Consider the following 25,923-nt stretch of genomic DNA (forward strand, 5'->3'; position numbering starts at 1 on the left):
GCCGTGTTCCAGCTCCACCTTCCGGCTCGGCCGCCAGCGGTGAGCGGGCGGCGCAGCCAGTGCCACCTCAGCCGCGGCAGGGCGCGTTGCCCACTTTGGGAGGCGGGCAGCGACGGGCGGGCGAGGCTGGGGACTGAGGGAGCGCCTCCCGCCCTGCCGCGGCCGCCCGCCCCTCACCGCGCCCCCCGCGCCCGCCCTGCGGCAGGCGCCTCACGGCGAGCCCTTTCCGCCCCGCCCCGCCCCGCCCCCAGCGGGCGGCGCAGCGCCCCCTGCCGCCCGGCGGGCGCGCCCCGCAGCCGGGGCGGTCCCGGAAGTGCGCGGCGAGGCCGGCGGGGGCGGCGGCGCAGCCAGGCCCTTCCCTTCCGGGCGGCGGCGGCGGGGAGCGGGCCGCGGCGGCGGCCGCCATGAGCGACGTGGTGGAGCGGACGCTGAGCGTCCTGCCCGGGCTGCTGGGGCAGCACGAACCGGGCGCCGGGCCGGGGGGCGCCGGCGGCCCTGGCAGGGCTTCGGCCACCTCCCGGCTCGGGAGCCTCATCCGGAGCATCACGGCGCTCACCTCCAAGCATGTACGGGCTGCGGGCGGCGCCCCGGGGCGGGCCGGGCCTCCCGCTCCTCCCGCCGCGTCGAAGCGGGCGGGGGCCGGGCCTTGCTCCTCTCCCTTCCCGCCCCCCCTGAGGGGCCGGCGCGGTCCCGTGGGGCGGCGGGCAGGGCTGAGCGGCGCAGAGCTGCGCTGTGGGGCGGGCCCGTGCGCGGTGGCGGGGCGCCGGCGTCTCCCCTCAGCCCCGGGGCTGCGTCTTGCGGGGCTCCGGGGCCCGGCGCTAAGCCCCGTTGCGGTGCGTGTCCGTTTTGCTGTTGTGTGGGGGCCGTGGCGTGGGAGAACACGGCCGCGCGGCGTTGCCTTCTGCGCTTGAAGCAAGCAGTCGGGTGTCACTGCCATAAATGGGGTTTACGCTGGTTTTGAGAGGACGGTGGAATGCTGTTAAACGAGCATGTCTTCTGTGCCTTTTGTTTCCTTATTTTGCCTCCAAAATCTATGCGAGGTTAAAATAAGAAGTTTAATCTCTTCTAGGAAGAAGAAAAATTAATCCAGCAGGAACTAACCAGTTTGAAAGCAACAGTTTCTGCCCCCACCACAACACTTGTAAGTTCTGTTAATGGTTACAGGCTGTGGGAACAGCACACTAAAGGTGAAGAAAAACAGTGTTGACACTCTTTTTGCCAGGTGGAGTGTACAGGTTATTTGCATTCTAGATATTTAATCATCAGCATTAAAAGGTACTAATGCCTGTGGTTTTGCAGCATGGTTAAAATAGTGAGGATGCAGTGATGCTGTTTAATGTAAATAAACTGTAACAATATGGCACCCAGAGTCTGTCATTCTGTAGTTTCTGAAATAATGCACACAAAAAAGCTAGGTGATGAACTGCATCCATCACATAGTGTTCTTTGCAGGCTGACATTGTTCTTACAGTTAATTTGTGCTATATAAGAAACAGTGCTTTGTTGTATGCACTGTTGCTTGTGTCTGAGTTGCAGGAGTTGATACACTCTGGTTTGAGTTAGTTAATGCATATTTCAGTCCCGTGAATGGGACTTTTTGAAGGGAAAATAAAGTTTTACCTCGCACAAAGTGAAAACCCATCCTAGGTCAATGTAGTGATTGGTAAAAAATAATTTGCATTAGCAGTGTGATCATCTAACGCTTCAGATAATTCGTATTTTTTATGTTAGTCGTAATTAATCTAGTGGTGATCACATGCATGCTAATCAAAATAAGATAGCATCTTTAAGGGTCATATATGGGGAGTTCTGCTCTTACGGTCAAAAGTTAGTATTGATTTGCAGCAGAGGTTCATAGCAAAGGAAAAATTACGAGTACCCTGATTTTAGAAAACAGATGTGCATATGTTTCTATCAGATAAAGTTCTTTACTCCATTAGAGCAGTGAAGAAGAGCATAAAACACGTCTGACGCAAAATTCTCAATAATTTATTTTTGGTATTTCAGAGACTGATGAAAGAATGTATGGTGAGACTCATCTATTGTGAAATGCTGGGGTACGAGTCTTCCTTTGGATATATCCATGCAATCAAGCTTGCACAGCAAGGAAATCTTTTGGAGAAAAGAGTTGGTATGTGCATGGAGCTGTAGCCTTAATAATATTCTGTATTTTTAAACACATAAATACATAAATAAACAAACTGTATTTTTAAACTTTCTTAGCATTTATAGTTTATGTAAAAATACCACTTACTTAAAATGTTCTGTTTTCTTGGTCTTCTTTCATAGTCTCTCACTCCTCTTTGAAAATAACGAAATCCCTAGTTTGTGAGCTGCTCTGTATCTGCTTTTAGAACAGCAGGCAGGGGAATTAATTTATCTTAAATCATCAGTTTTTCTTTCATTGTTTTGAATTGTGGCACCAATGAACGAGTAATTTATGAGAAATTTTGTTAAAAAACACATCAAGCTGAGAAAGAGTTTCTGACAGAATTTGGTTTCTTTTTCAAGTACAAGATTAGACAAAGATGTTGGTGTCACACAATTTCCGCAAGCATAGTGTTGGTTTCCCAGTATTTAACTTAGAGATAGGTGTTTAGAATTTTTATAAAGGGCTTCTTGCTGTTAGCAAAGTGGCCCTAAAATATTTTCTGTTTTGGTGCTTGTAGAATTTTTTTTAGTTTAGAAACAGTTGTAGGAAATAAGGCAAATAGAGAGGTGCTTATAGCATAGGTGCAGAAATTCCTAAGGGAGTCTGAAAGGCTGGTTCAGATTTCTTTAAAATTTCACACCGCTGTGATTTCCTTGCTGCCAGTGTGGCTATTAACTTGTTTCCAGTAGATGTAGTTTGAAATAGCTGTCAGCCTGTCTCGTCTGGAGAATTTCCTTGCAGTTGCTGATTCAACTGCCTAGTGAAGACATTTCTTCTTGTTTGCAGAGAAAATGGTTTAACTCCAAGCAATACTATGTCTGCATACACAGAAGGAAGGCAATGTCTTGCGGGATATGCTTGTTTGATATCCTTTGTTTGAATTTCATCTGGATCATCCACTCAAGTATTGGAGTTTGTGAGAGAATGCGTTACAAGTGATGATTTAAAGTTGCTTTATCTCTGAGTAATGAAAGCCAGTGCACAGATGCTCTGGTAGGGATTAAGAAATTCTGTCTTCACCAGACCTGGGAGGGCAGGTGATAACCTGTTTTGAAGAAAACTTTATGACCTCTGTAAGTGTCAAGAACCAGTGTGTCTTGTTATTAATCAGTTTGAGACTTTTCCGTACTAGAACTCTTTTTTGAGGAGGCTTTTGTGAAGCAGCCTTATTTTTTTTTTCAGATGTAGGTGCTTGAAGTTCTCTGGACACAAAGTGCCCTTAAGCTTTGATCTGGTAAAAGGATGTTATCAAGAGCATTTGTGTAGGTTTTAGGGTTTTTTCACTGTTGTTCTGCAGTTATATATGGTATATGAGGACAAACTTGTCTGTTCTTGCTGCAGTGTATCAAAGTCTGTATTAAGGAAGTGTTTTCATTTGATCCAGTCAAGATGGGTTACTCTTTTACACAATGTGAGCCTCAGTGGATGAGAGTGAACTACATTCTTGCAGGTGTGCTAAGCTGATCAAGTCCAGTTTCACAAGCAGATAGATTGATCTGATAGCCCAGACAATACAGTTATTTATATCTAAAGTTGCTCATTTTGATCCCTAAGCCATGAATGAACCAAGACCTTTTTTTTAAGATCTACCTCTGTAATACAAATATTGTCATGAGTTGTGGCACGCCCCCCCCCCTTTAAGTCCCTTAGTTTAAAACGAAGAGGGGTCTTGAAGAGAAAGGTTTCTTTTCTGGTTTCTGGAATTGTTTCCTCCTTGTTAAAAAATAACACAGGAGTTTTTGGCATAGGATGGTGAACTTACTGCTGTATTCTAAATTGAATGTAAGATTTATTTGAAATGGAACTTTATTTTTTTTGAAAAAAAAGAGGAACAAATATCAAGAAGTGCATTTGTTGTGCAGTCTAGAAGGAATATACTTTGTCAGTGCAGAGAAGATACTAGTTTTCCAGGCGGTGATTTCTCATGGTGTTCTTGGCTGCTCTTCAGCTATAACAGTATTGTAACATCTCTTATTTCTCACAGCTTATGAATTCTTAGCTGTTATTTGTTGAGCTTTACTGCAACTTAAATATAACTGGTTTGCCTGGAAATAAAAGAAAGTCTTGATATTTAAACCACAAGCAACTGTCATCCAATGGTGGGGTTTGTTGTTTTTTTTTAATTGTTTGAATTAACTCTTCTTGTATTACAGATAGTCTTAAGTTTTATATCCTGAAGTTGCTTATTGCTTGAAAGTAGTAACGGAGGCTGCTTTCTTTTATAGGTTACTTGGCAGTTTCTTTATTTCTCCATGAAAATCATGAACTGCTACTTCTACTTGTGAACACAGTTGTGAAGGTACAGTGTTTTTGGAGGTCTGGAGGTAAACTAAACTTGGACCAATTCTTCCCGTTTTGTGTCACACAACATCTAAGCTCTGTATTCATTAATTCTGTCTTGCTGTCTTTAAAGTTGCTGTTTCTTTGGTTAGCAATGAAAATTCAAAATGGCTTTCCCTGGCTTTTTAATTTAATGTTGGCATTCCTGCTGTTGAAGCTGTAATTTTAATTTTTTTCAAAGGAGACATACCATAAAATTTCCTTTATAAAATGTAGCAATTCTATACATTCTCAACTCCAGGAGGAGCCATGCATGTGTATTTCAGTGTAAACTTTTGCTTTTAGCTGACAGCAAGTATCTGTTGGCTTCCTTGAGTTCTTTTGATAGAAAATGGAAATATGCTTTGGAGTGACACTGAAAATTTATTACTTAACAATATTTCATAGGTGAGATCTTCTGTATTACTGCCTCTTGCATGGAGTAATTGTGGCTTATAACAACTGTTTCTGCGTAATGATTACTTTTCTATTACAGTAGGCCGAAGTCACATAAATTATAGACTGAAAGTGATGCTTATTTTGCTGTTGTGGTTGAAAACTGTTTTATAATCTTTAAAAATCTGACTTGAAACTAGTAAGGATATGGAAAGAAGTGTAAAAATGAGAGTCCACAAAGAACTAAACCAAAATGAGCACTAAAACCTATTTGGGAAAAATGGCCAAAACTAATGATGTGAGCTGGAAATCTTACCCATTTTATTTGTTTTGAAAAATAATTCTAGTCTTGTATTTCATTAATTCATCCGTCCTTTTTTGGTTTAAGGTTACAGTGAGCTATATCTACTATTTTTAATTGTATTTAGGACAGGTTGTGAATTTTTATTCTTTCTTTTGTAGAACATTATGTGTAATTTGCATTCTTTTCTTAGGGAGTAGGTAATGTCTTATTTCAGTGTACAGATATGTAATTGGCAGTATTATTGAGCTTGCTCCTTCTTTTCTTTTTTAATTCTTTGGGCTAGATCAAAGGCACTAGAGAGAATACTGTTGAATTCTGTGAGAAGTGACTCATCCCACTGATCCAACTGGAGACACAGCATAGTTTTGCAATCATCAAACCATTTCAGTAAATAAACATTGATTGTAGCTCTATGTGTTCTTGCATATGTTTAAAATATGAATGTAGTTCTATAACATGAATATGAGGAGCTGCATGTTCCTTCTTCTTGTATAAGAGAAGAAAAGAACTCGATTAGCTCAGTGAGATCTGACGCTTCTCAAACCTGAGCAGACAACAGGATGGCTGGCAGCAGGATGCTTGCTGTAGGTGGGCTGCGTAGGTGGGCTAGATCCAGCCTGCTTGTGGAAGATTTGGGGTATGTCTGTGCAGAATTTAAAAGTCTAAATGGAAAATGACTGTCTTATTTCAAGGACTTGCAGAGCACTAATCTAGTAGAGGTGTGCATGGCATTAACCGTTGTCAGCCAGATCTTTCCACGGGAGATGATTCCAGCTGTTCTTCCCCTAATAGAAGACAAGCTCCAGCATTCCAAGTACGTATTCATTTACAGAATTTCAAGTGGCCTTGTAAGGTTGAATGACTTAATTTTGTAGGTGGTTTTAGTAAACCAGTCTTTTTTTCTCCGAGTTGGTCTTTCTAATCATTACCGTCAGAAATTGTTCCTGTCCTAGTTTTTCTCTTGGGTTCTTGTGTTGTTTATCTGCAGTCTTGACTCAGTATTGGATAGCTATTAGTTTTTTTTCATAACCAGTTTTGATAGGTAAATATAATTGAAGTTATCGGCTGGAATCATTTTAACAAATATGTGGATGAAGTGTTTGTAGAGTAAGTGGAGAAACAGATTGGTATCCTTGAAGTACTTCACTGATAATTTTTTTTTTTTATAAAGCTCTTTCTATAACCTTTGGTGGTAAAAGCGTATCTGTAGGTATCAATACCCTTGAATTGTTTGATTCTTAATTTATAATATCCTATACACAGAGGATAAAATAAGTATTGTGTTGATTAGAAAGGGAACTGCAGAATGAACTGACTCAGTAACTTCTAGACAGGTATTTTTTGGAGCTGCATATGTGACCACAACAGATTAGCAGTGGCCAATTTAATTGTTTAATTGGTGGCCATGTTTTTGAATAGTCAATCTGACATCAAGCCCTACTACGCTTTTAAGTTTGCTTTGTCACTTCCTCACTTAAATGATATTTGCAAAGTCATTTGTTATCAAATATGTAAAACATGGGTTCTCCTCTCTCCCAATCAAGATATTCTGATGGATGGCCACATAATTTTACATTACTGTGGAAATAACAAGTGCAAGTAGTTTTGGTAAGTCAAGTATTTAAAATACACAAGAGCTTCATTTTGTTTTGTGTAAATCTCATTTCTCTTCAGGGAAATTATCAGAAGAAAAGCCGTTCAAGCTTTATATAAATTCTATCTCATTGCTCCTAACCAAGTTCAGCATATTCACGATAAGTTCCGGAAAGCCTTATGTGACAGAGATGCTGGAGTCATGGCTGCTTCTTTGCATATTTATCTTCAAATGATTAAGGTAGGCAAAGAATTAGAAGCACAACTGAACTTAGAAGCTATTTATATATATTTTTTAAAGTTTTAAATACACAGTGTACTGTACAGAAGTTTTGCAGAAAAACACTTGCTTGTAATTGTTAGAAAAGTTAATTTATATGGTCATGGATATCTGTGTTATGTTTGTTTGTGCTAGCTCTCCATTTAGCTTGACAGATGCACTTCTTGCATGATTCAAATGCTCAGCATCATTGGCATCCTTAGCTAGAGGATCTAACTTCTACAGTGTGTTAAAGGGTTTGCTGAAATTTGCTTGTAATTTTTTTTTTTTTACTATTGCCTTAAAGTTACATTCATTCCCTTTGCAAATGCGTGAGAAAATAGCATAGGTTTAAAGTGAAAAGCTTACAAGTGTTGGGGGATGAGAGTAGAAGTTTGATTTAAAGAAATTAAACCATCAGTGTAGGTATTTTGATCTTGCTCGATTTGTGGATTATTTTTACTTTTGAGGTGCTGTATCAAAATATTTGAATTGTATTTCTTTTTCATTATGTAGGAAAACTCATCTGGATACAAGGACTTGACTGGGAGTTTTGTAACCATCCTAAAGCAGGTAGTGGGAGGAAAGCTCCCTATTGACTTCAACTACCACAGTGTGCCAGCACCATGGTTACAAATTCAGCTTTTAAGAATATTGGGGCTGTTAGGAAAAGATGATCCAAGGTAACCAGATCTTTCTCTGTAATTAGTATTTTGAAGGTACAAAGAATACAGTCAGGACCTGTACCTCATAGACAGCTTTCTGTGTGGGCTTTTTGTTGGTTTTTTGTTTTGTTTTTTTTTTTTTTTTTTGTAAGAGGATTTCAGTGTTGAACTTCTTATACATTTGTTATTAACCAATACAGTGAGCAGATAAGTTTTAAACTGCAAAATTAGTTTCTTAGCTTCTGGATTGGCTAAACAATTGATTATTGTGGAATATGCTTGCAATGTATTTTTGCTGGGCTTCTGTTACTAGGTTACCAAACAACTGTGTGAAAATGCAGCGTAAAGATACTTTAAAAAGTGGTGTCATTTTGTGAGGACCTAGTTGTCTGTGATCCGTTTCCTGTTTTATCTTTGATACAAGCAGTGAGTGAAGTGTGTTTATTCTTGTGATATGGTAAATGGTTCTTTTGAAAGCTGCAAACATCTTGTTAGATGCCATTTAGAAACGTGTTCTAGAGCTCTTCCATGTTAAAGCGAGTCTGTGGATATGAATAATTTGTATTACAGATTTCAGCGTTAGTGTTTGAGCTGTTTGGCAAAATAAGATTACATGCTTTTTAGAGCTGCAAATAATTTTAATTTTTTTTTTCTTGTTAAACAGGACAAGCGAATTGATGTATGATGTTCTAGATGAATCTTTAAGAAGAGCAGAGATAAATCATAATATTACATATGGTGGGTGAGGTTACTTTATGTAATTATCAGTATTTGGAAAGATTGAAAATGTGAGTAGTTGATGATGCTAAAATACGTATGCTGTACTTTTGAAAAATCTGATTATATTCTTAATCTACAATTGTATTCTTAAATGTCCGACTAGTAAATTGTAAAACAAGTGATACATTGCTGTACAGTGCACGTTTTTATCACTGAAGTAAAACATTTTTATTTACTGGGAATTCATCTTGACTGAAAAGCCTCTATCCTATGTTTACATTGTCCTTGGCCTTAAATACAGAAAGTCAGCTTCTTCATGAAAGCTCTTATTGAACATTGCTTAAGTTGAAATAAATGATAAAAGAAGAATCCTAGTGATACAGCCCTGTTTATTAGAAATGCTTAATCTTCTTTTCACTGCCCTGAGAAAGGCAATAAAAAGTGTGCAAGAGTGACAGCATCAGTTCTTTACAACTGTGTAGGGCTTTTCCTCTAGCCACAGTTGCTAAAAATTACACCTTGAGAGTTCAGGGATAGTGGTGCCTGTGAAAAGATGTTTTTGGCACACATAGCAATTTAAAGCTTCTAGAACATGGTAGAAGACTATGTTGATTTCATTATCTTTTCAGCAGAGAAAGCAGTGTTTGTTGCTGGAACAAAGCAAAAGGAATAATTGCACTTTTAAGTTTTTCTAACAAAAAGCTGAGCAATTTATTTGGATTTTTTATCTCCTTCCCCTCCCCAGGTCTTAATACCTTCCCAAACACCCTGGTCTGGTCTTCTAGAACCCTGCATTAAGAGCTGTTTCACGATTAAAAAAACCTAATCCCCCATTACTTTATGATTAAAGTAAAGCCCTGTAGATGTTGCCAAAGTATGTGTGCTAATGGAATGGAAAGAAAATTGAGACTTTTTTTAAAACAGCACTGAGGAGGGGGAAAAAAAAAAGGAATATGGCCAAAAATTATAGATGTCTAATGCCTACTTGATACATATTTTGTAAAGCATTGTGTAAGCTTCACTTCCACTAAAAAGGGAAGCTTTGGGGAAGTATTCTTTTAGTAAATAATACATGAGGAAGAATCTGTCAGACGTTTAGTGTATTCAGTTTATTGCTTCTATTCTTTTAGGCAAGAACATACAAGATATTGGGAGGTGTGTTGCCGTATAATACAGACAATTTGCACTTGCAATTGTTAAGAGTTAAACAGTAAATTTATTTTAAGCACTTAAGGGGCCAAAGTGGGCATGATTTATACAAGGACATAGAACGTAGGTATGTAGTTTTTGTTCACGTTCAAGCTTTTTATAAAAACTTTAGTTGATGGTCCCAGACAAAAGAAAAATGTAATTGAGTGATTACTCTTTCTTATACAAAGTTCTTGGTTATTGCATGTTTCTTGTAGGCAACTGAGTTGTTAATATGCTATTCCTTTTCAGATTTAGTTTTGTAGTGCTTAAGAAGAGTAAGTGGTTGTCTATTGGACAGTTCAGTTAGAGACTGAATTACAAGAACAACTGAAAACTACATCATAATTTTAAATGCCAGTTCACCTGGGGAGAGTAACTTGGTCTGAATCTTTGCCCAAATTGCTGCCACAAAGGGTTATTTTACTTTTTGTGTGTTGTTCAGTTTACTTCTAGCTTTTTCTCAAACAACTATGCAAAGATTTTTTTAATAAGGATGTTCTTGGGATGACTTTGGCTGTTGGTAGTAGCTAAGAAATCATATGAATTATTGAAAAATGTTTTGTCTCAAATGCTTTATCGTTGCCCATTGGCTTTCTAAAAACCATCCCAGTCCAGTCCCTTGAACAACTATAGGAGACTTCAAGGTTGGAAGAACTTTAAGGACAGAAAGTTGTATGCATAATGGCAAAGGCTAATAAAAAAATACGTATATACTAAAGGAGATAGTCTTTCATCCTGTTTTCACTTATGTCGGTAGGTACTCTGCAGTTGGATTCAGTGGGGGTGGGACAACACTGCAATTCCTTGATACAGTCAATGAGCTTGATGCTTGTTAAAAATTTTTGCATTATAGAAGTATTTAATACACATTAATTATGTGTCTTTCCCCCCCCCAGCCATCTTGTTTGAATGTGTCCAAACAATTTATACAATTCATCCGAAATCTGAACTACTTGAAAAGGCTGCCAAGTGCATTGGAAAATTTGTTTTGTCACCCAAAATTAATTTGAAATACTTAGGTAAGGATACCTGATGTCATTAAGATGTTTTTAATTTCATCATAGTGGCATACATTCTCTTATATCATTTCCAATCACTTATATTCTAGGTTTAAAGGCTCTGACCTATGTTATCCAGCAGGATCCTAATCTGGCACTTCAGCACCAGATGACAATAATTGAATGTCTGGACCATCCAGATCCCATTATTAAAAGGGAGGTCAGTGAATTTTTAAAACATTAAAAATTAAGTTAATTTTTAAGATGGGTTTTCTAAAAAAGTTTTCTAAAATGAGTAGTGTAAAAGGCATATTATGTCTCATTTATTGTGAGAGAGCAGTTACGAATAATATTAATGCGACAAGCTGTGTAGATAAGCAGTGTATTTCATTTAAGACTTGCCAAATAAAGACAGTTGCTCAATTTGGCATCATACTAAAGTATTTCTGTTTGCTTATTTCCTTTTCTGAGTCATCAGAGCCAATTAAATATATTTTTTGCTTTGTCTTTCAGACTTTAGAGCTTCTCTATAGAATTACAAATGGACAGAATGTAATTGTCATAGTTCAGAAGATGCTTGACTACTTAAACGAAAGCAAGGAAGAATATGCTATCATCAACTTAGTTGGCAAAATAGCAGAACTAGCTGAGAAATATCCTTTCATTTTTCTGAACTAGCTGAGAAATATCCTTTTATTTTTCTGAAGCTTTGGAGTCAGAGCTCAGGCAAATGTAGCATTTGTTCCTTTCAAAGCATCTTTCATGATCTTTTGAATTAGGAAGTGTTACAGCTGTGCTTTCCACCCTTTCAAATGCCAAAAAAATATGCAAAAGAAAATGCATACAAAAATGACCACAGTGTTTCTTGTATTTTACTGAGAGAAAGTAATGGCACTGGAAGTACTTTATTTTGGCTTTGGAGTTTAGCATTAAAACCTTGTATTTTTAAATTAAAACTTCGAAGTCTTACACCACTGCATGGAGAGAGATGTCTCAGTGCTACATTGGGTGCTGTTCTTTAATTGTGGGAATGATCTTCCTATGAGAGAACTCTTCATTGGTGTATGGATCTTAAGCATAACACATTTTCATAGAAGTAAAGGAAACGTTATTGAACTATGCCAAAAACATTAAAAGTGATGATTAGGTGTTTGGCATATGGTGGACATTGCTGTTAGACTTGCCATTGCCTGATTTTCTGTATGTATTCTGATAATTGGAGTTGTAAGCACGTTCTAACAGAGAGCTCCCTTACCATCCTATTTGTACACTGCTTGATACAGAGTAGTGTACAAAAAAAAGCTGTGTTGTCTTATTTTTGCATCCTGCATGACAATAATATTAATGTTTCTGTACTGTTGAAAACTTCTATTCAGTAAGCGTGCATTTTTAGGATTTATTTGAGGGAAGGCAGAAGGTTACTTCCAAAGTCAGCAAAGGCTGATCAAATTTTAAATACATATCAAAAAAAGCAATGTTGCTTTCTGTGGAGTACTTTAAAGTATTTATTGTTTGTCACTAAATCAACAGCAAAACACTGCTGAAAAGAACAGCTAGTCTATCATTGATTAAGTGACATTGGGTAAAAAAAAAAACTCAAAAGATTATGCTGGAAAGCTAACATGGACCAAGTGTGAACTTAAAATACAGTAGAACAGGTTTCCAGAGCTAAGTCCTTGTTTGAGCATGTAACTGTTCCTACTGTGTTAAGTCTACTTAAACTCTTATTTTTCACTCTAATTTTTACTCATGCACAACTTAAGATGTATTCATTGGCAAGTCAGCAAATTGCACATAATGGATAGCTGTTAAGTTTATGTGCAGGCTTTTTCAACAGGGCAGTAATTTAAGACTTCTCTACTTGACTGCCAGTTTTCATGAAGTTTACAGGAAACACTTTATAAAAGGTACAGGAATATTTCCTCTTCGGTTAGATTGCCTATCAGGCCCCCATCTTGACTGGAGAGAGCAAGATGGGTAGCTTATTTGTGGAAAATTTGTTTCCTTAGGAAATGCATTAAAAAAGAAAGAAAAAGTTACACCTTAGCACTTTGTTCCTTAACATCTGGACACATATGCCCCTGACAACGAGTGGTTCATCCAAACAATGAATGCCGTGTTTTCAGTTGGAGGTGACGTTGTGCATCCTGATATCCCAAACAACTTTCTGAGGCTGTTGGCTGAAGGTGAATAACTCCCTGAATGCTGTGAAGAATTAGACGGGTTCCTTAATCATCTGGCTTTTTTTCTTAAAATGCACTTTGAAATATTTGATGGGAGGTGTTATTTGCATTTCAGGCCAAGTATGTATTGTTTTCTATCTAGGATTTGATGATGGAAAAGAAGATCATCAGCTACGGAGGTATGCAGTACAGTCTTATTTAGCATTACTTGCAGAGGAAGATGCATTGTATCCACAGAAATTCCTTCAAGTTATGAGTTGGGTAAGGGAGACACATGGTCAAAATTGAATACACAGATATGAGGAAACTGTCAAAGGTGGTGATGTTTTTAATAAATATTTTTAACTGTTTTATTTTTAGTCATGAATATTCTGGTGTTACTTGAAGTCAAAATAATATGCTGAAATCTATTTTTAGTGACATCTTTTGGTGGCTGAGGACTACTTAGCTTGTCATAGTTTGTGGAAAAGCTGACTTGCTCCCTTTAAGGCAGGTGACTATTGGAATGGCTTAGCAGCCACATGAATCGGACTGCATGCTGAGAGCCTTTCTGTCGTCATCAGGATTAGGTCAGATGTGGTTGTGAAATGCATTTTTAGCTTTGCAGGTGACTGGACAAGTTCTATGCTAGTGTTGTCTGGCACTTGGGTGAGCTTCAGCTTCCACCCAAGGAAGAGGCTGCAGTATGAGCAAATCATATTTTGTAAGGGCCTAATTGTTATGTTTAGCTTTCTTTTCAAGACAGCTGTTTGATTTTTAAGAAGCTAAAAGTTGAAGTCTGCTGAGGTAAACACAAGATCGTTTCAAGCCTTTGACATTTAAAACACAAAATGGTAAAGAAATAATTTAGAACATGTTTAAGTAATAGTTTCTTGAATGTGAGGTGGATTTTATTGTAGTGTTATTTGTACTACATTCTAATTTCAAAACTGAAAGCACTGCTCTGTGTGAGTAAATGCATATTTTGTCTGTTCTGTGTGAATAGGTGTTGGGGGAATATTCCAGCCTTGTTACAGATATTGATCCAGAAATTATTTTGACAAAGCTGCACAGCCTGCTGAAGAAGACTTTTGTTACTTCTGAAACTAAAGCGTGGATAATGGCTGCAGTCACCAAGATAGCATCACGTACCTCCTGTTCGAAAACAGTTGATAAACTAATCCAAGAATTCAGCAACTCTCTAGACACCTACATGAGACAATATGCCTTTGAATTGAAGCATCTGTGTGAAGACAAAGCACTGATGAAAACCTTGCTTCCATTTGATGCTAGTTGCAATGACATGGTGGTAAGACAGCTGCAATGTGTGTTCTTCATGAGCCTCTTTGTATTTAGGGGGGGTTGAATATTTTGGTAAAAAATGTTTTCAAAATGAATTAGAAATGACAGTTCTGACTGGTGCCAGTCTTTAGGCTGCTTAAAGTGAGTTTTCAGAAACATACTCTTTCAGGCATGTGTGATGAATCATAACGTTCTATACTGAAAGATAAAGAACCATGGTGTTTAGATAGTAAGCTGGAGTAGCTTTTAACAAAATTATGATTTCATATGCTGATTTATTTTTTGTTGTCTTTTTTTTTTTGAAAGACAAGTTAGGCCTGCTTTAGTGATATGGTACTGCTTTTTAATTCAAACTGTTTGCCTCCTATTTATAAACTACTGATCTTGACACTGAAATGTCCATAATAAATGATGGAAAATAGTATTGATATTGCTGAGGTTTTTGAGTTGTGTTTTTTTTTTTCTGAGTTTAGTATTTTCATATAACAGTAGGATCAACCATTTTGGGAAAAATCCATTCTGCCTTTTTTTTTTTCTTGTTTAGACAAAAAAAATATCAATAGCAGATGAGTTAAGTTACAAATCTCTAGCTCAAAGTCTGTTTCAACATACTGGCTTAACAATTTCTGTTAATACAGCAGCTTTACGGGTAGATGTGGGAGATGTGAGACATAAGATCCCGATTTGCTGATAAGACACAATATTCTGGTAACATCAGGCTCGTGTATAGAAAGTATTTTCATTGCTTTCTCACTTTTCTGAATTCTGTGTAGGTAGATGCTTCTTTATCTTTTCTGGATGGGTTTGTGGCTGAGGGACTTGGTCGTGGTGCAGCACCATATAAGCCTCATCACCAGAGACAAGAGGAGAAACTTTCTCAGGAAAAAGGTGACTGTTAGTTTACCGCATTTATTAAATAGCTGGTAAATTACCTGATAAGTATTAAGAAACAATCTAAGTGTACAGTTAACATCACTTTAAGAAATAATATTATCTTAATACATCTCGTCTGTAGACTTAGCTAAGTTCAACTTAGATTTTAGTTCCATATCTGTCTAGCTGGTATATGTAACTGTTCATTTATCATAGGTTGCTGTTCTGTAGCTGAGAACATTTCTCTGCTGGTCTATGGGATTTGAAATTTATGGGGATTATTAAAGTGAAAGCAAAGGATTCCTAACTTTACTATACTGAGCACTTAGTCTTGACTGTGGAATTATAGTTTGCAATAATAACCATTGTGAACTTATTTTATAACACAAAACTTAGATTTCTTACCTAGTGTAGGTAAGGATAAGACAGCAGGATGAGCTTTTATTTATTTAAAAATACCCCAAAACTTTACCTATAGTGTATTTTTTTTATTTTTACTTTTTTGCCATGGAAATACTCCATTTACTTTATTATAGCCAGTCACATAAGGATTTCTTTTAGACACTTCTTAATGATTTGGTTTGAGGTTGGAAGGCTTTTCTAAAACATTCCTTGGCTTTGCTTTACTGTTGAGGAATTAGAAAAATTAGTCTTGTACACTGCATTATCTATGATTAAATTATTATTTTTAAAAGATGATTTTGACTGTGCAGGTTAATGCATACAATAAATCATATTGTCCATTTGCTTGCATGTGTAGCTTGGCAGAATTTAAGTTTTCCGAGACATTTATAAATTGACAGTAGTAAATCTACAGCCTCCACTTTAAGCCTCCTAGAAAATTCAAAATTTTGCTGGAGAAATGTTGAACAAGGTCAAATACGTTGAAACTGAATATACTGTTTTTTTCATGCATGTAAAGCCCAACGAGGGATACAATCTACTGTATGTCAGATTGAGCTCTTAACAGTGCTTTGTACTGAGGTGTTGAGAACAAAATTAATGGTCTTTACTGCTGAAGAACATCCATTTAGCACTCTGGTGTTTGCAGCGTTCTTACAGTTTTGCAAGGAAGCCATTGTAGGAACCGGGTTATGAACTGCTGTTTTTTCTCAGTAGTCACATGTACTGACTAGCGTCTTCCTAGTTCATAGATATTCTAGGAGGTAAGGTATAGGTGAGGTAGGATATTCAGAAATATTCTAGAAGGGGAGTCCACTGAGTGTATTGAAATTCTTTGTTTATAGATAACTAAATTTATGGGTTGATGGAGCTTGAATATCTTTGAAGCCCCTTGGATCTTGTTCCTGCTTGCTTCTTTATGGGAAAGGACACTTCCTTAGCACTGCCTCCTTCTGTATCAGGAGATTTCTGTTATCCCAGGTGCCCAACAGCTTTGCCCTGCTGCTTCACTTTGCTGGGAAGAAGAAAGTGTAAGGCTGGGGTGCAGATGAGGGAAAGGGACTGTATCCCTTGATAGTTCCAGGGCTGCAAAGGAAAGTCTGCGGTCTGTTTCGTATGTAACAGTGACTCTTTATGTTATAGTCCAAAACAGTTCTTAGAAGCTATTCAAACTACATTTTGATGCGTAAAGCATAGCTAAGGTGGCTGGTTCTGAATCCTGATTTGCAAGTCTTAGCGAAAATAATTGATCACCCAAGGTCAAGTATGTTTGCAAAGCAGACAGTGATATATGGACATAATGCTGTGGACTCAAAATGTTATTTAGGCTCATGAACAAATGGAAAAGCTTACTTATTTAGATCCAATACAGTACTGCTGTCTACAAATACTAAGCATTGGCAGATATTTTAGTGATATGTTGTGAAGTCACTATTTCTGTTTGATTTCAGTATTTAAAACAAATGCCAAATGAATACACGTTTTAGATAAGTCCTCTGTGTGTCTAAAAAACTAATTTGAGAACAGAAACATCCATTTTTAATGAGGATAGGATCTTGAATGGGAAGCCTGAAAACTGTAGCAGTACAGCCTATTTTCAGAAAATAGATTTCTTTCTCACCTTTTTATGCCTCATTGTAACTTTAAGATTCTGTCTGTCTTGCAGCTCTGAATTTTGAACCTTATGGATTGTCATTTGCTTCAAGTGTGTCCTCATCTGGTGTCACTGGCAGACAGTCTCCCACTGGTTTATCTTTTGGTTCTGATACATCTGGTAATAGTGCTGAGACAGGGCATAAAGAGTAAGTTAATTTGTGTTTGAAATGAAGTACATCTAAGCTTCTGTTCTTGGCAGTATCATGTGTCTTTGCTTCTTCATTACATGGAACTAAAAAGAATACAGTTGAACTTGGAAACCTCTTATCATCTAAGAAGAAACTCAGGATGGCATCTTCTTTGAAATAACTAGAAAAAAAGCTAATGCAATTAGACTGTTTTTCTGCTTGCTTCACAAGGTACAAATTAAGTGATAGTTAATACAGTAAAATTGGGACAGGATTACCTGACGATTACATGATTAAGTATTTTTTTTCTGGCTTCTTTCTTTTTCGTACAGGCTACACTTAGTTTTTATGGGCTTACAATAACACGCCTTTTAAGGAAACTATTCTAGATAAAGGGGAGGCTAAGATTCGCAGTAAGATACTCCTGAAGTTTTAGAGCACTACAAATAAATTCCATATCCATAGTTTCATACAAATTAATAACTTCATTTGTACTCTGGTAAATTGGTATGCAGGAAACCTTGGAAGCTTTTTCAGATTTTTTTAAGCAGTTTGTGTAAGAAAATTTGAGCAAGGCTTTTAGGTGTAGGACTTGCAGCATTTAGCCTGTGTCTGTTGAATTCATTTCTGCTAGAGTTCAGGGTATCTGAGAACATGAACACTTTTCATAAGAAATAAAAATACTTTCTAGGTCTCTTCTAATTTTCAGTCTCTTGCATTAACTTAAATTATCTTTTTAAGGAATCAGCAATAGAGCTATTTAAATATACTTAGAGATTCCCAGAATCTTTGTCCTGGGGAGAAAGATAGATACCATGTTGCTTGTATTCACTTTTAATTATTCAAATACCTTATAAATGTAATCTGAAACTCTGGATGGATTTAGCAAACACAGTCTACTACTAGCTGCAGGTGTCTAATGCTGACTTAGCATAGGTCTATACTTAGGACTCTATAGCCTAGTCCAAGTTTGCATTTGCATGGTGTTTTAAAAGTCATGAATGACATTACTGACATAGAACTTCATGCAGACGTGAAAGTGTTCATTTATATTCCACTACTCACTGTGTATATTGAAGTACTAAAGTTGTGAATGGTGTTTAAGTAGAGTGTTGGCATGGTTTTGTGAACGTGGTGTTCATATGGTTGATCCTGCTTTGTTTTATTTTTCTTTTTAGGACAAATACTCTGAAAATTGAGGGAGTACGCAAACTATGGGGAAAAGAGGGCTATCTTCCAAAGAAAGAAAACAAAGCAGGGAAAGAAAAGGAGCCACAAACTGTTTCTTGTGGCAGCTTATTAGCAGGACCGGTGGGTGATCCTCCTGCATCCCGGTCTGATCAAGTTGCCAGCCTCTCTGAGGAAGACAAAGAGAAGCAGCAGTTAGCATCAACTTTGTTTATTGGGCTAGGATCAAATGCTGGTGTCAATCTGGTAAGTGGTTCTTTTGAGACTTACCAGTTTAAAGTTTATATATTGCCTTATTTACAATTACAGATATTTATACGCAAATGGAGATAAAATTAATGTTGTGGTAAAACCAGGCAAAAAACCCCAGGTCATTGAAAAACTATTGAAAATTACTTTTGTAATCCAATGATTTGTTAAGAACCTGAAACAGGTTGGATATTACTGGATGAAGTGACCTCTGGAGCAGATCCGATTCAGTAACTCGAACTTCCTTGTTTACATGTTGTGCTTCAAGTTTTAGTCTCAATTTTTCTTAACAACTGTTCCTTGACCCAACTTTGCAGAGCTGTTAGCATTCATTTGGCAGTAAGGCTAGAGTTTGATGCCCTATGTCAAGACCATTTTTTATTTGTGTATGGTAATATGCGGAACATTAAAGAATTGACCATTAAGTAATCTTTTTTAAGACTGGCGTTATCATATTAGCCAGCTCAAATCATAGCATTTATCATTGGTTTAACCTGAAAATGTTTACCTGTGCTTGCTTTTTAATAGGAGCTTTTAGTTTATGTTTTAGAGAACCTAGAGTCATTCTTGCATTATAGGCTAATCCAATACCCTGTAGGAAATACAACAAAACCCCATTACTGGATCCATTAAAATGTTTGGAATCTATTTGTATTTGTCATCTGAATTGATTCCTTGGTCATTATTTGTCCTTGCTCACTCTGTGTCATGTTAACAGTAACGCAGCAGGTTGCTAGAAACTTCCCCACCCATTATTTTTTTTTCCCCTTTTTCCTTTTCAGATGGGGAAAGCGGACACAGCTACTCAGAAGTTCAAAAGAAAATCAAAGATAAATGAAACTCAAAATAGTGAGGAGATGTCAGACTTCCAAAACAGTGCTGCCTCAGATTTTGGTCCCTTACTTGATACAGTACCTATTAACATGGAAGACTGTGAGGGAAATAAACACACAAGGTTAAGGAAAGCCTCTCTGTGTTCTTCAGATATTGTAGAAGATAGTTTAGTGTTTGAAACACGTCAGTCCCTAAAAAAATCTGGGCTGGATGACAGACTTTCAGATAGTAGGCTGTCAGAGTCATCTTTGTTTGCCGATAGTAATATTGAAATTTTTCAGCCTTCTCCAAGTGCTCAGTGTGAAAGTGCCAGTAAAACACCGTTGGTCCCTTCCTTACCAGAAGAGCTAGAAGGACTCACTCACTCTGAAGTAGTGGAACTTTGTCAGAGTGATGCCTTAGCTCTGTATTTATGTAAGGTGTGGACAGATGACTCTCTGTTGCTCGCTGTTTTTGTTTCAAATAAAACCACTTCTGCACTTAATGCTGTGAACTTAGTGTTTGAAGAAGCAGAACATTTTCAGGTAAGAAACTTTGTTTCCATTATATTTCAAATTCACTTGGAACTTCTTGCTTTTTGCTTGCATTTGTGTGTGCGATATTTGGTTTAATGTAATAGCCATACCTTTTTCCCAAAGCATTTCCTTAAAACCTGTGGTATGGCTATTACACATATCCTAAAGAATAATGAAAGAAATCTCAATACTAAACTTCGTGTCATTTGGTATAGAAGTTAGCATCTCACTGTAATTCACCTTGATTTCATTTCGTACTGCTTGCCTCCATATAACAAATACGTATGACTTTTCAGTTCTGAATTCGGCTTCTTCTGGTGTTTAAGACTGAATGCAAACCTAACCAGGCATACGCAGAATGGTGTGACTTGAGTTGCCAAAGAAATCGCCGTGTAACTTTTTTTGTCTGGGTGTGACTATTGGGCTTGTGCGTTCATTTGTATTTATCTGATAGGCAGACATGATGCAGTTTCTTCCTTCACATAAAATTTGTGTAAGCTTGCTTCAAGTTTGTTTTTTTTCCTCCCCACCCGCCCCCCCAAGACATCAGTCATACTTCATTCTTGTTCTCATGCATTCAGTTGATGTTGGAGAGGAGTCGGTCAGTTTATTTTTTGACATCGGCTACATCTGGGATTTAACTGTGGTTGGTAAAAGCATGTGATAGTCTGATGGGAACTTCACTTAAATAATTGGAAGGCTATTTGGAAATTGCCTATTAGCAGGACTATCCATGGATTTTGCTGAAAGAAGCACAGAATTATGAAACCTTGGAGACGCTCAGCAAGTGATAACTAGATAAAGAGAATTAAGCAGAATATTTCTTTTAGAATTTACTTAATCCAGGAACTGCTAATGGGTTATGAAGTCTCCTTCCTTCCCAGTTCTGGCTTGAATCAAACCTGTCATGGCATTGACAGAAAGTGGGCATCTCATGTCTCGTTTTCCTTTGTAATTCACTTAAGTTTCCACACAGACCACCACCACAGATAGAATCTGTGTTACTGGTTTGTTTGGAGAGGCCAGGGACTGCTGAGTAATCTCAAAATGATCCTTGTTATTAGGGATGATTTCTCAACTTCTTGCTTTTAGCATATAGTTTGGGGTGTGTTGCAATGTTGCTTGCTCTTGTATATTAGTTTATTTTGGGACTGAACTACAGAATTCAGGGTCTTGGTCATCAGTTCTTGGTCTTGCATGAGCGATCATTTGGGGGGTGGAAGCCAACTGGCAGAAAGAGATCAATTTCTCCAGTGTTTTAATTCTCATAGAGCTCTCGTAGATGTTAATGATTGATTTATCCTCGATGAGAGCTGAGAAATGGTAGCTCTGTTCACTTGCCAAATAGTCCAAGAAAAATCAATTGAAATAAAAGGCACTTATGCAATTTTATAGCTGTATCTTAGCCACTTACACAACTTGACAGCAAGACTTATATTCTGTATTCCTTTTAAAAAACTATATAGATTTTGGAGAGTGCCACCTACCAGTTTCCTGTAATTGAAGCTCAAAGTGTGGAACATTGCCAGAAATGTGTGTGGATGGACAAAATCTGTACACATGGAATTCTTTCTGGCTCTGTTAATTACCAGTCAGAGATGGAATCTCGCCTTGAATTTTCAGTAACTTTATCATTGTTGGACTTCATCAGGTAAGTAAAATAAGCTGCAGTTTATAAAAACGCGTGTACTCAAGTAAGTATTAGACAAGAGCAGGATGATTTTGGGTATTGATTATGAAAATATAAGGCTTCATCTTGAGCAGCTAATTTTAATCGAATTGAGATGACTTTTAAAGATAGTAAATTGGTTATTTATGCACTTAGAAAAAAGGGCCAAAGTTCCAGGAAGAAGTACAAATTCAGTGAGAATATTGACAGTAGCTGCAGGTTAGAATAGTCTTGAACTACGGAATGTGTTTTTTGAGGAAGCTAGCAGAACCGAGTGAACAGAAGGGCATGCTGTTTTAAAATATGGCATAATATAAACATGTCAAACAAATAAGTGATTTGAGTACAGAGACCCATACATTATATGAAAAGGCTTACAACTTTTACAGGGGAAGAAGAAAGCTCATTCTATTCATTTTTGAACACTGCATTTATTTTAGGAGTAGAAAAAGCAAGTGTTCTTTTTCCAGTAGACTTTTCTGTTTTTTAGTGAAATCCACCTTGTTTTCCATAATAAAGTCTACCTCTCATCGAACTTGTTTCGCCTCTTTCAATGGGCAAATATCTTAAGGCCATTCACTTTGGTCTTCCGTTTACATAGAATAATGGGTTGTTTGTTTTTTTTTTTTTTTTTTGATTTAGAAATCTAAAGCAAAGAATAGAAACTTTTTTAAAATGTTAAGCTGGGAAGAGGAGGGGTTTGTTTAAACTGATCTGTATTTGCTTATTGCTTGCTCTATTGTCCGATTGCCTCCAGATATGATTTTTTGGGAGACCAAATATACTCTGAATAAAGTATCTTATTTTGCTGAGATATGTGGTGAACTTATTTTTAGGCCAATGGAAATGACTACAGAAGACTTCGGCAAGCTGTGGTTGTCCCTTTCCAATGATGTGAAACAGAATATAAAAATGTCATCTTCTCAAGATTCCCTTTCAGCAGCTCTCAATACACTGCAACAGAAGCTGAAACTCCATATAGTTGATATTATAGGTGAGTGAAAGTGTACTGTAAGGTTGCTTACAACCTATAATTTGTCCCAGGAAAATAAGTGCACGGAAGCAGGTATCTTACAGTTTAAGGCAGGGAACGTTTGGGAGCATAGTAAGCACAGAAGCTTTGTCCTGTGGACTTTGCCTTACTCGGGGGTCTATGTGAAGACTGATGTAAAGGTACAAGTGTACAGCAAACAGCGAATTTTACAAGGGAGCAAACTGTTGCACTGTGAAGAGTTTTGGACAGGACAAAAAATGGGAGTGGAGCTATATGACAAATACGATGGTGGGATTACATGCAGGAAGCATGATTTTTGGTGACGTGTTAGAGGAGTAGGGGCAAGAGGAGAAGAGAACACTTTGAGAGAAAGATACATTTTTTGTGAACTATACTATAGCTATTGTTGCTTGTTAATTGTTACTTCATTTTTTTCTGTGGACTCTGTTGTTTTAAGGTAATGAGGGAATACTGGCATGCCAGCTACTTCCATCTGTGCCCTGTCTGCTGCACTGTCGTACTCACTCAGGGATGCTGGCTTTGTGGTTCAGATCACCTTCTTCTGCTCTTCCAGATGGTTTGCTTTACCAGTGTCAAAAGGTGATGGAGGAATCCTAATAACAGCAGTGCCTGCCTTAATCTATTTGGTGTGTGAAAAGCTAATCAGATTTGTACAGTTGCACAGATAACTACCAAAGCTAAATTAAGATACTGCTTCTCAGAAGTATTAAAAGTTTTCTTCCAGCTGGCATATGTCATGTGGACTTGTGGGGAAGAATGATCTAAATTACGCCTGCAAACACACGCTCAGGACTGTACAGTGACTTACAAGTAATCCATTAAAGTATTGTTACCTGTTTAAGTGAAATGTATATTTCTTAATTTTGTTGTAAATGACTGAAAGTATTTATTTTTATTATGCAGCTTTTATATATGCCAACAATTATTCCTCATAGCAACTGCATAAATATGATTTTAAAGAAAGCATATCTCTATTATGAGGTCAGACTTGATCAGTTATCAGGATCATCTAATTTTATTTTGATAATTTTTCTAAAGCTATTTTTAAGCACTGCTGGCAACAAGACCCGTATTGGTGGTTGGGTAAAGTAACTTATGTAGCAACAAATGCATGTTTTGAAAATAGTTAAAAGATTTTAGTGAGCAACACACTTCCCATGATCTTTGATAGTTACCATTTAAGTGGTAACGTCTAAATAGGTTTTTGATAGGAGGCAGGCATGTGAAACTATATGGAAGCACCTCATGGGGGATGACCTAAGGCCCTTCAGGTTAGTGCCTGTCTGCAGTTCTTCCTGCCTCACGTTTCAGTCGCGTTCCCCTGCCTTAGGGGCCTGTGACAGTCCCTGAGTATTTGTGCATGTCTAAAGGTAAGTTTCACGGGGATCGAGCCTGAGATGACTGAGCTGGGGGTAGTTGGCTGTGGGCTCGTTGACTAGTTGGTAGTTGGCTAGTGGACATGTTCATTGCTCTCCTATAAATTTAATCAGGCCAATATCTCTGTGAAAATTTATGTGGAGGAAATTTTCGTTTATTTTTACTTCTAATTATTTATAGCCTCAGTATGACTCGGCAAACCTTTGACTTGCACAGATGTGGCTGTATTGTGTGTGCATGGCTAGGAACTGCAGGAAGGCATAAGAGATCTAAATCAGAGCAGCATATCTGATAAAAGTGTCTGTCTAGATTGTCTCCTTTTCTTCCTGAAATAACTTCAGTCTTGAATATACAGCAATCTTAATTTATTTAGATGCTAAATGAAAACTTTAATACTGTTTAATATTATTTATAATTGGTCATCTTTTTATTTAAAGACATCAAAGATTGTACACATGGTTCAGACATGGTATAAATGGATTCTACAGCGGAATTCTCTCCTTTGTGTGTTAATATGAACAAGGAAATCCTTTGTTATATTTCAGTGTTACTGATTCTCACCTGATAAGCACTGGTTGTAAAGGAAAACAAAATATTCTGTTACTTTGCTAATGTTTTGGTAAATGTTCATGAAACCATCATAAGAATGTTAATGTGCTGATAGTTTCTTTTCTCTGTTTGTTGTTGTTTGTTTGGTTTTTTTTAAGTGAAGCCATTTGTGTTGTCACAAGTACAATCATTTAAGCAAAGCTCCTTTTTTATTGCTGTTTCAGTACCCTCTTACTGAGGAATTTAAAGTGCACTGAACCTGTAAATATACTTAATGTGCTGCATACTTTAATGTTTACTTGGCACTTCAAGATAGTTTATATAAATGACAACTGATTTATAGTGGAATAATTTCCAGCAAACTATTTCCCTGCTGGTAAATCAGACTTGTGTTATGCAATTGGACTTTTGTAATCATGAACTGTAATAGAAGTATGTGTCTCTGGCCTCTGCGTTTAAACCATTTCAGCAATGAGATACTCAATGTCCTAGTGTTTAAAAAGATCAGCAAAAGACAATAATGCCTTCTATTGTTCATGTAATGTTCTTTATAACCTTTTTCACCGTATGAATAGTGTATGTTAAGCTGTCGATATGTAGATGCGAAGAGCTTTATGGCAACATGACATCAAGGAGGTTGCAGGGAGTATACCTGTGTCAGTCTTTATTTTTAGATTGTCCAGCAGATATTTTTCTTAATCTATCACCATCTTTGCATTTCTTGTAGTTTAATAAAGTTCAGTTTCATTTAAAAAAAAATTAGCTTGATCCTCATTAAATATTCTTTGCTACCGCATGTAGTAGTGTTTCTGCATATTAAGAACTAGGTTCTATTTTAATTGTTTCTCTTTGCATCTGAACAGTGATGAAAAATGTAACATTGCACAAGTCTTGTATCCACTGGTGATTTAAATGTCCTGTGTCTCAGCTGGAGGTATAAAAAGAGTGAAGAGTACACTTTACATCTTTTGAACGGCATTCTGCGTGCCAGCTCACATAATCCGATACTCTTTTTGGAGTACTGCCAGACCGCGGGATTTGTTTTTAGGCATCACAGGAGACTTCGGGGCCTCTTGTTGTTCATAGTTGGCAGCAATAGCATTTTTTTTTTTAAGTCCAATGCTAACTTAACTTAACTTAACCATTTGCTATAGTATTGAGAAGGAGTTGGGAGTTTGGGAAGTTTGATGTAACTGCTGAATTGAAGGTGGCTGCAGCCCTGCTGTAAATCGTGAGGCTGTTTTGTGCGGCACGGCTGCGGTGTGTAACCGCGTGCATGCTACGCGGCAGTTACGGCCGAGGGAGGGAGCTTAGGCCCTTGAGAACCTCAGCAGTTCAGTGCTGGGAATCCCTCTGATCTTGATCCATCACCCAGTTGTGTCTCAAATGAAATACAGGTGCATAAGT

General features: G+C 37.6%; 1 protein-coding gene across 10 annotated transcripts; it reads left to right on the plus strand.

Moving 5' to 3' along the window:
* Positions 1-323: 323 nt before the first annotated feature.
* On the plus strand, positions 324-25,341 carry AP4E1 (adaptor related protein complex 4 subunit epsilon 1). Of its 10 annotated transcripts, none has more exons than XM_087744195.1 (21): positions 324-566; positions 1,070-1,141; positions 2,008-2,131; positions 4,378-4,451; positions 5,864-5,985; positions 6,846-7,005; positions 7,540-7,706; positions 8,353-8,426; positions 10,496-10,618; positions 10,708-10,817; positions 11,111-11,250; positions 12,671-12,783; positions 12,923-13,041; positions 13,766-14,068; positions 14,835-14,949; positions 17,003-17,138; positions 18,299-18,554; positions 19,340-19,915; positions 21,373-21,557; positions 22,412-22,569; positions 23,027-25,340. In XM_087744195.1, exons 1-21 carry the CDS (start codon positions 405-407, stop codon positions 23,185-23,187), a joined length of 3,450 nt encoding a protein of 1,149 aa, XP_087600321.1. In that variant the 5' UTR covers positions 324-404; the 3' UTR covers positions 23,188-25,340. The 10 variants fall into 10 exon arrangements, with proteins under 10 accessions (XP_087600321.1, XP_087600322.1, XP_087600327.1 ...); XM_087744201.1 differs by lacking the exons at positions 324-566; positions 1,070-1,141 and adding exons at positions 2,939-3,225; positions 5,455-5,558 and having other exon boundaries at positions 4,378-4,476; positions 23,027-25,336; XM_087744202.1 differs by lacking the exons at positions 324-566; positions 1,070-1,141 and adding exons at positions 2,939-3,225; positions 5,455-5,558 and having other exon boundaries at positions 23,027-25,336.
* The last annotated feature ends 582 nt before the right edge of the window (positions 25,342-25,923 follow it).

Source organism: Nipponia nippon, unplaced genomic scaffold (genome assembly GCF_047370975.1).
Source record: "Nipponia nippon isolate SJK-2023a ecotype South Korea unplaced genomic scaffold, ASM4737097v1 scaffold_9, whole genome shotgun sequence".
Lineage (NCBI taxonomy): Eukaryota > Metazoa > Chordata > Aves > Pelecaniformes > Threskiornithidae > Nipponia > Nipponia nippon.

Bases quoted from the DNA above. Each gene is read 5' to 3' on its own strand.
- AP4E1 (XM_087744195.1), top strand. From the start codon at position 405: ATGAGCGACGTGGTGGAGCGGACGCTGAGCGTCCTGCCCGGGCTGCTG. The intron at 5,986-6,845 runs GTACGTATTCAT...ATTTCTCTTCAG, and splicing joins GACAAGCTCCAGCATTCCAA to GGAAATTATCAGAAGAAAAG. The intron at 14,950-17,002 runs GTGACTGTTAGT...TCTGTCTTGCAG, and splicing joins GAAACTTTCTCAGGAAAAAG to CTCTGAATTTTGAACCTTAT.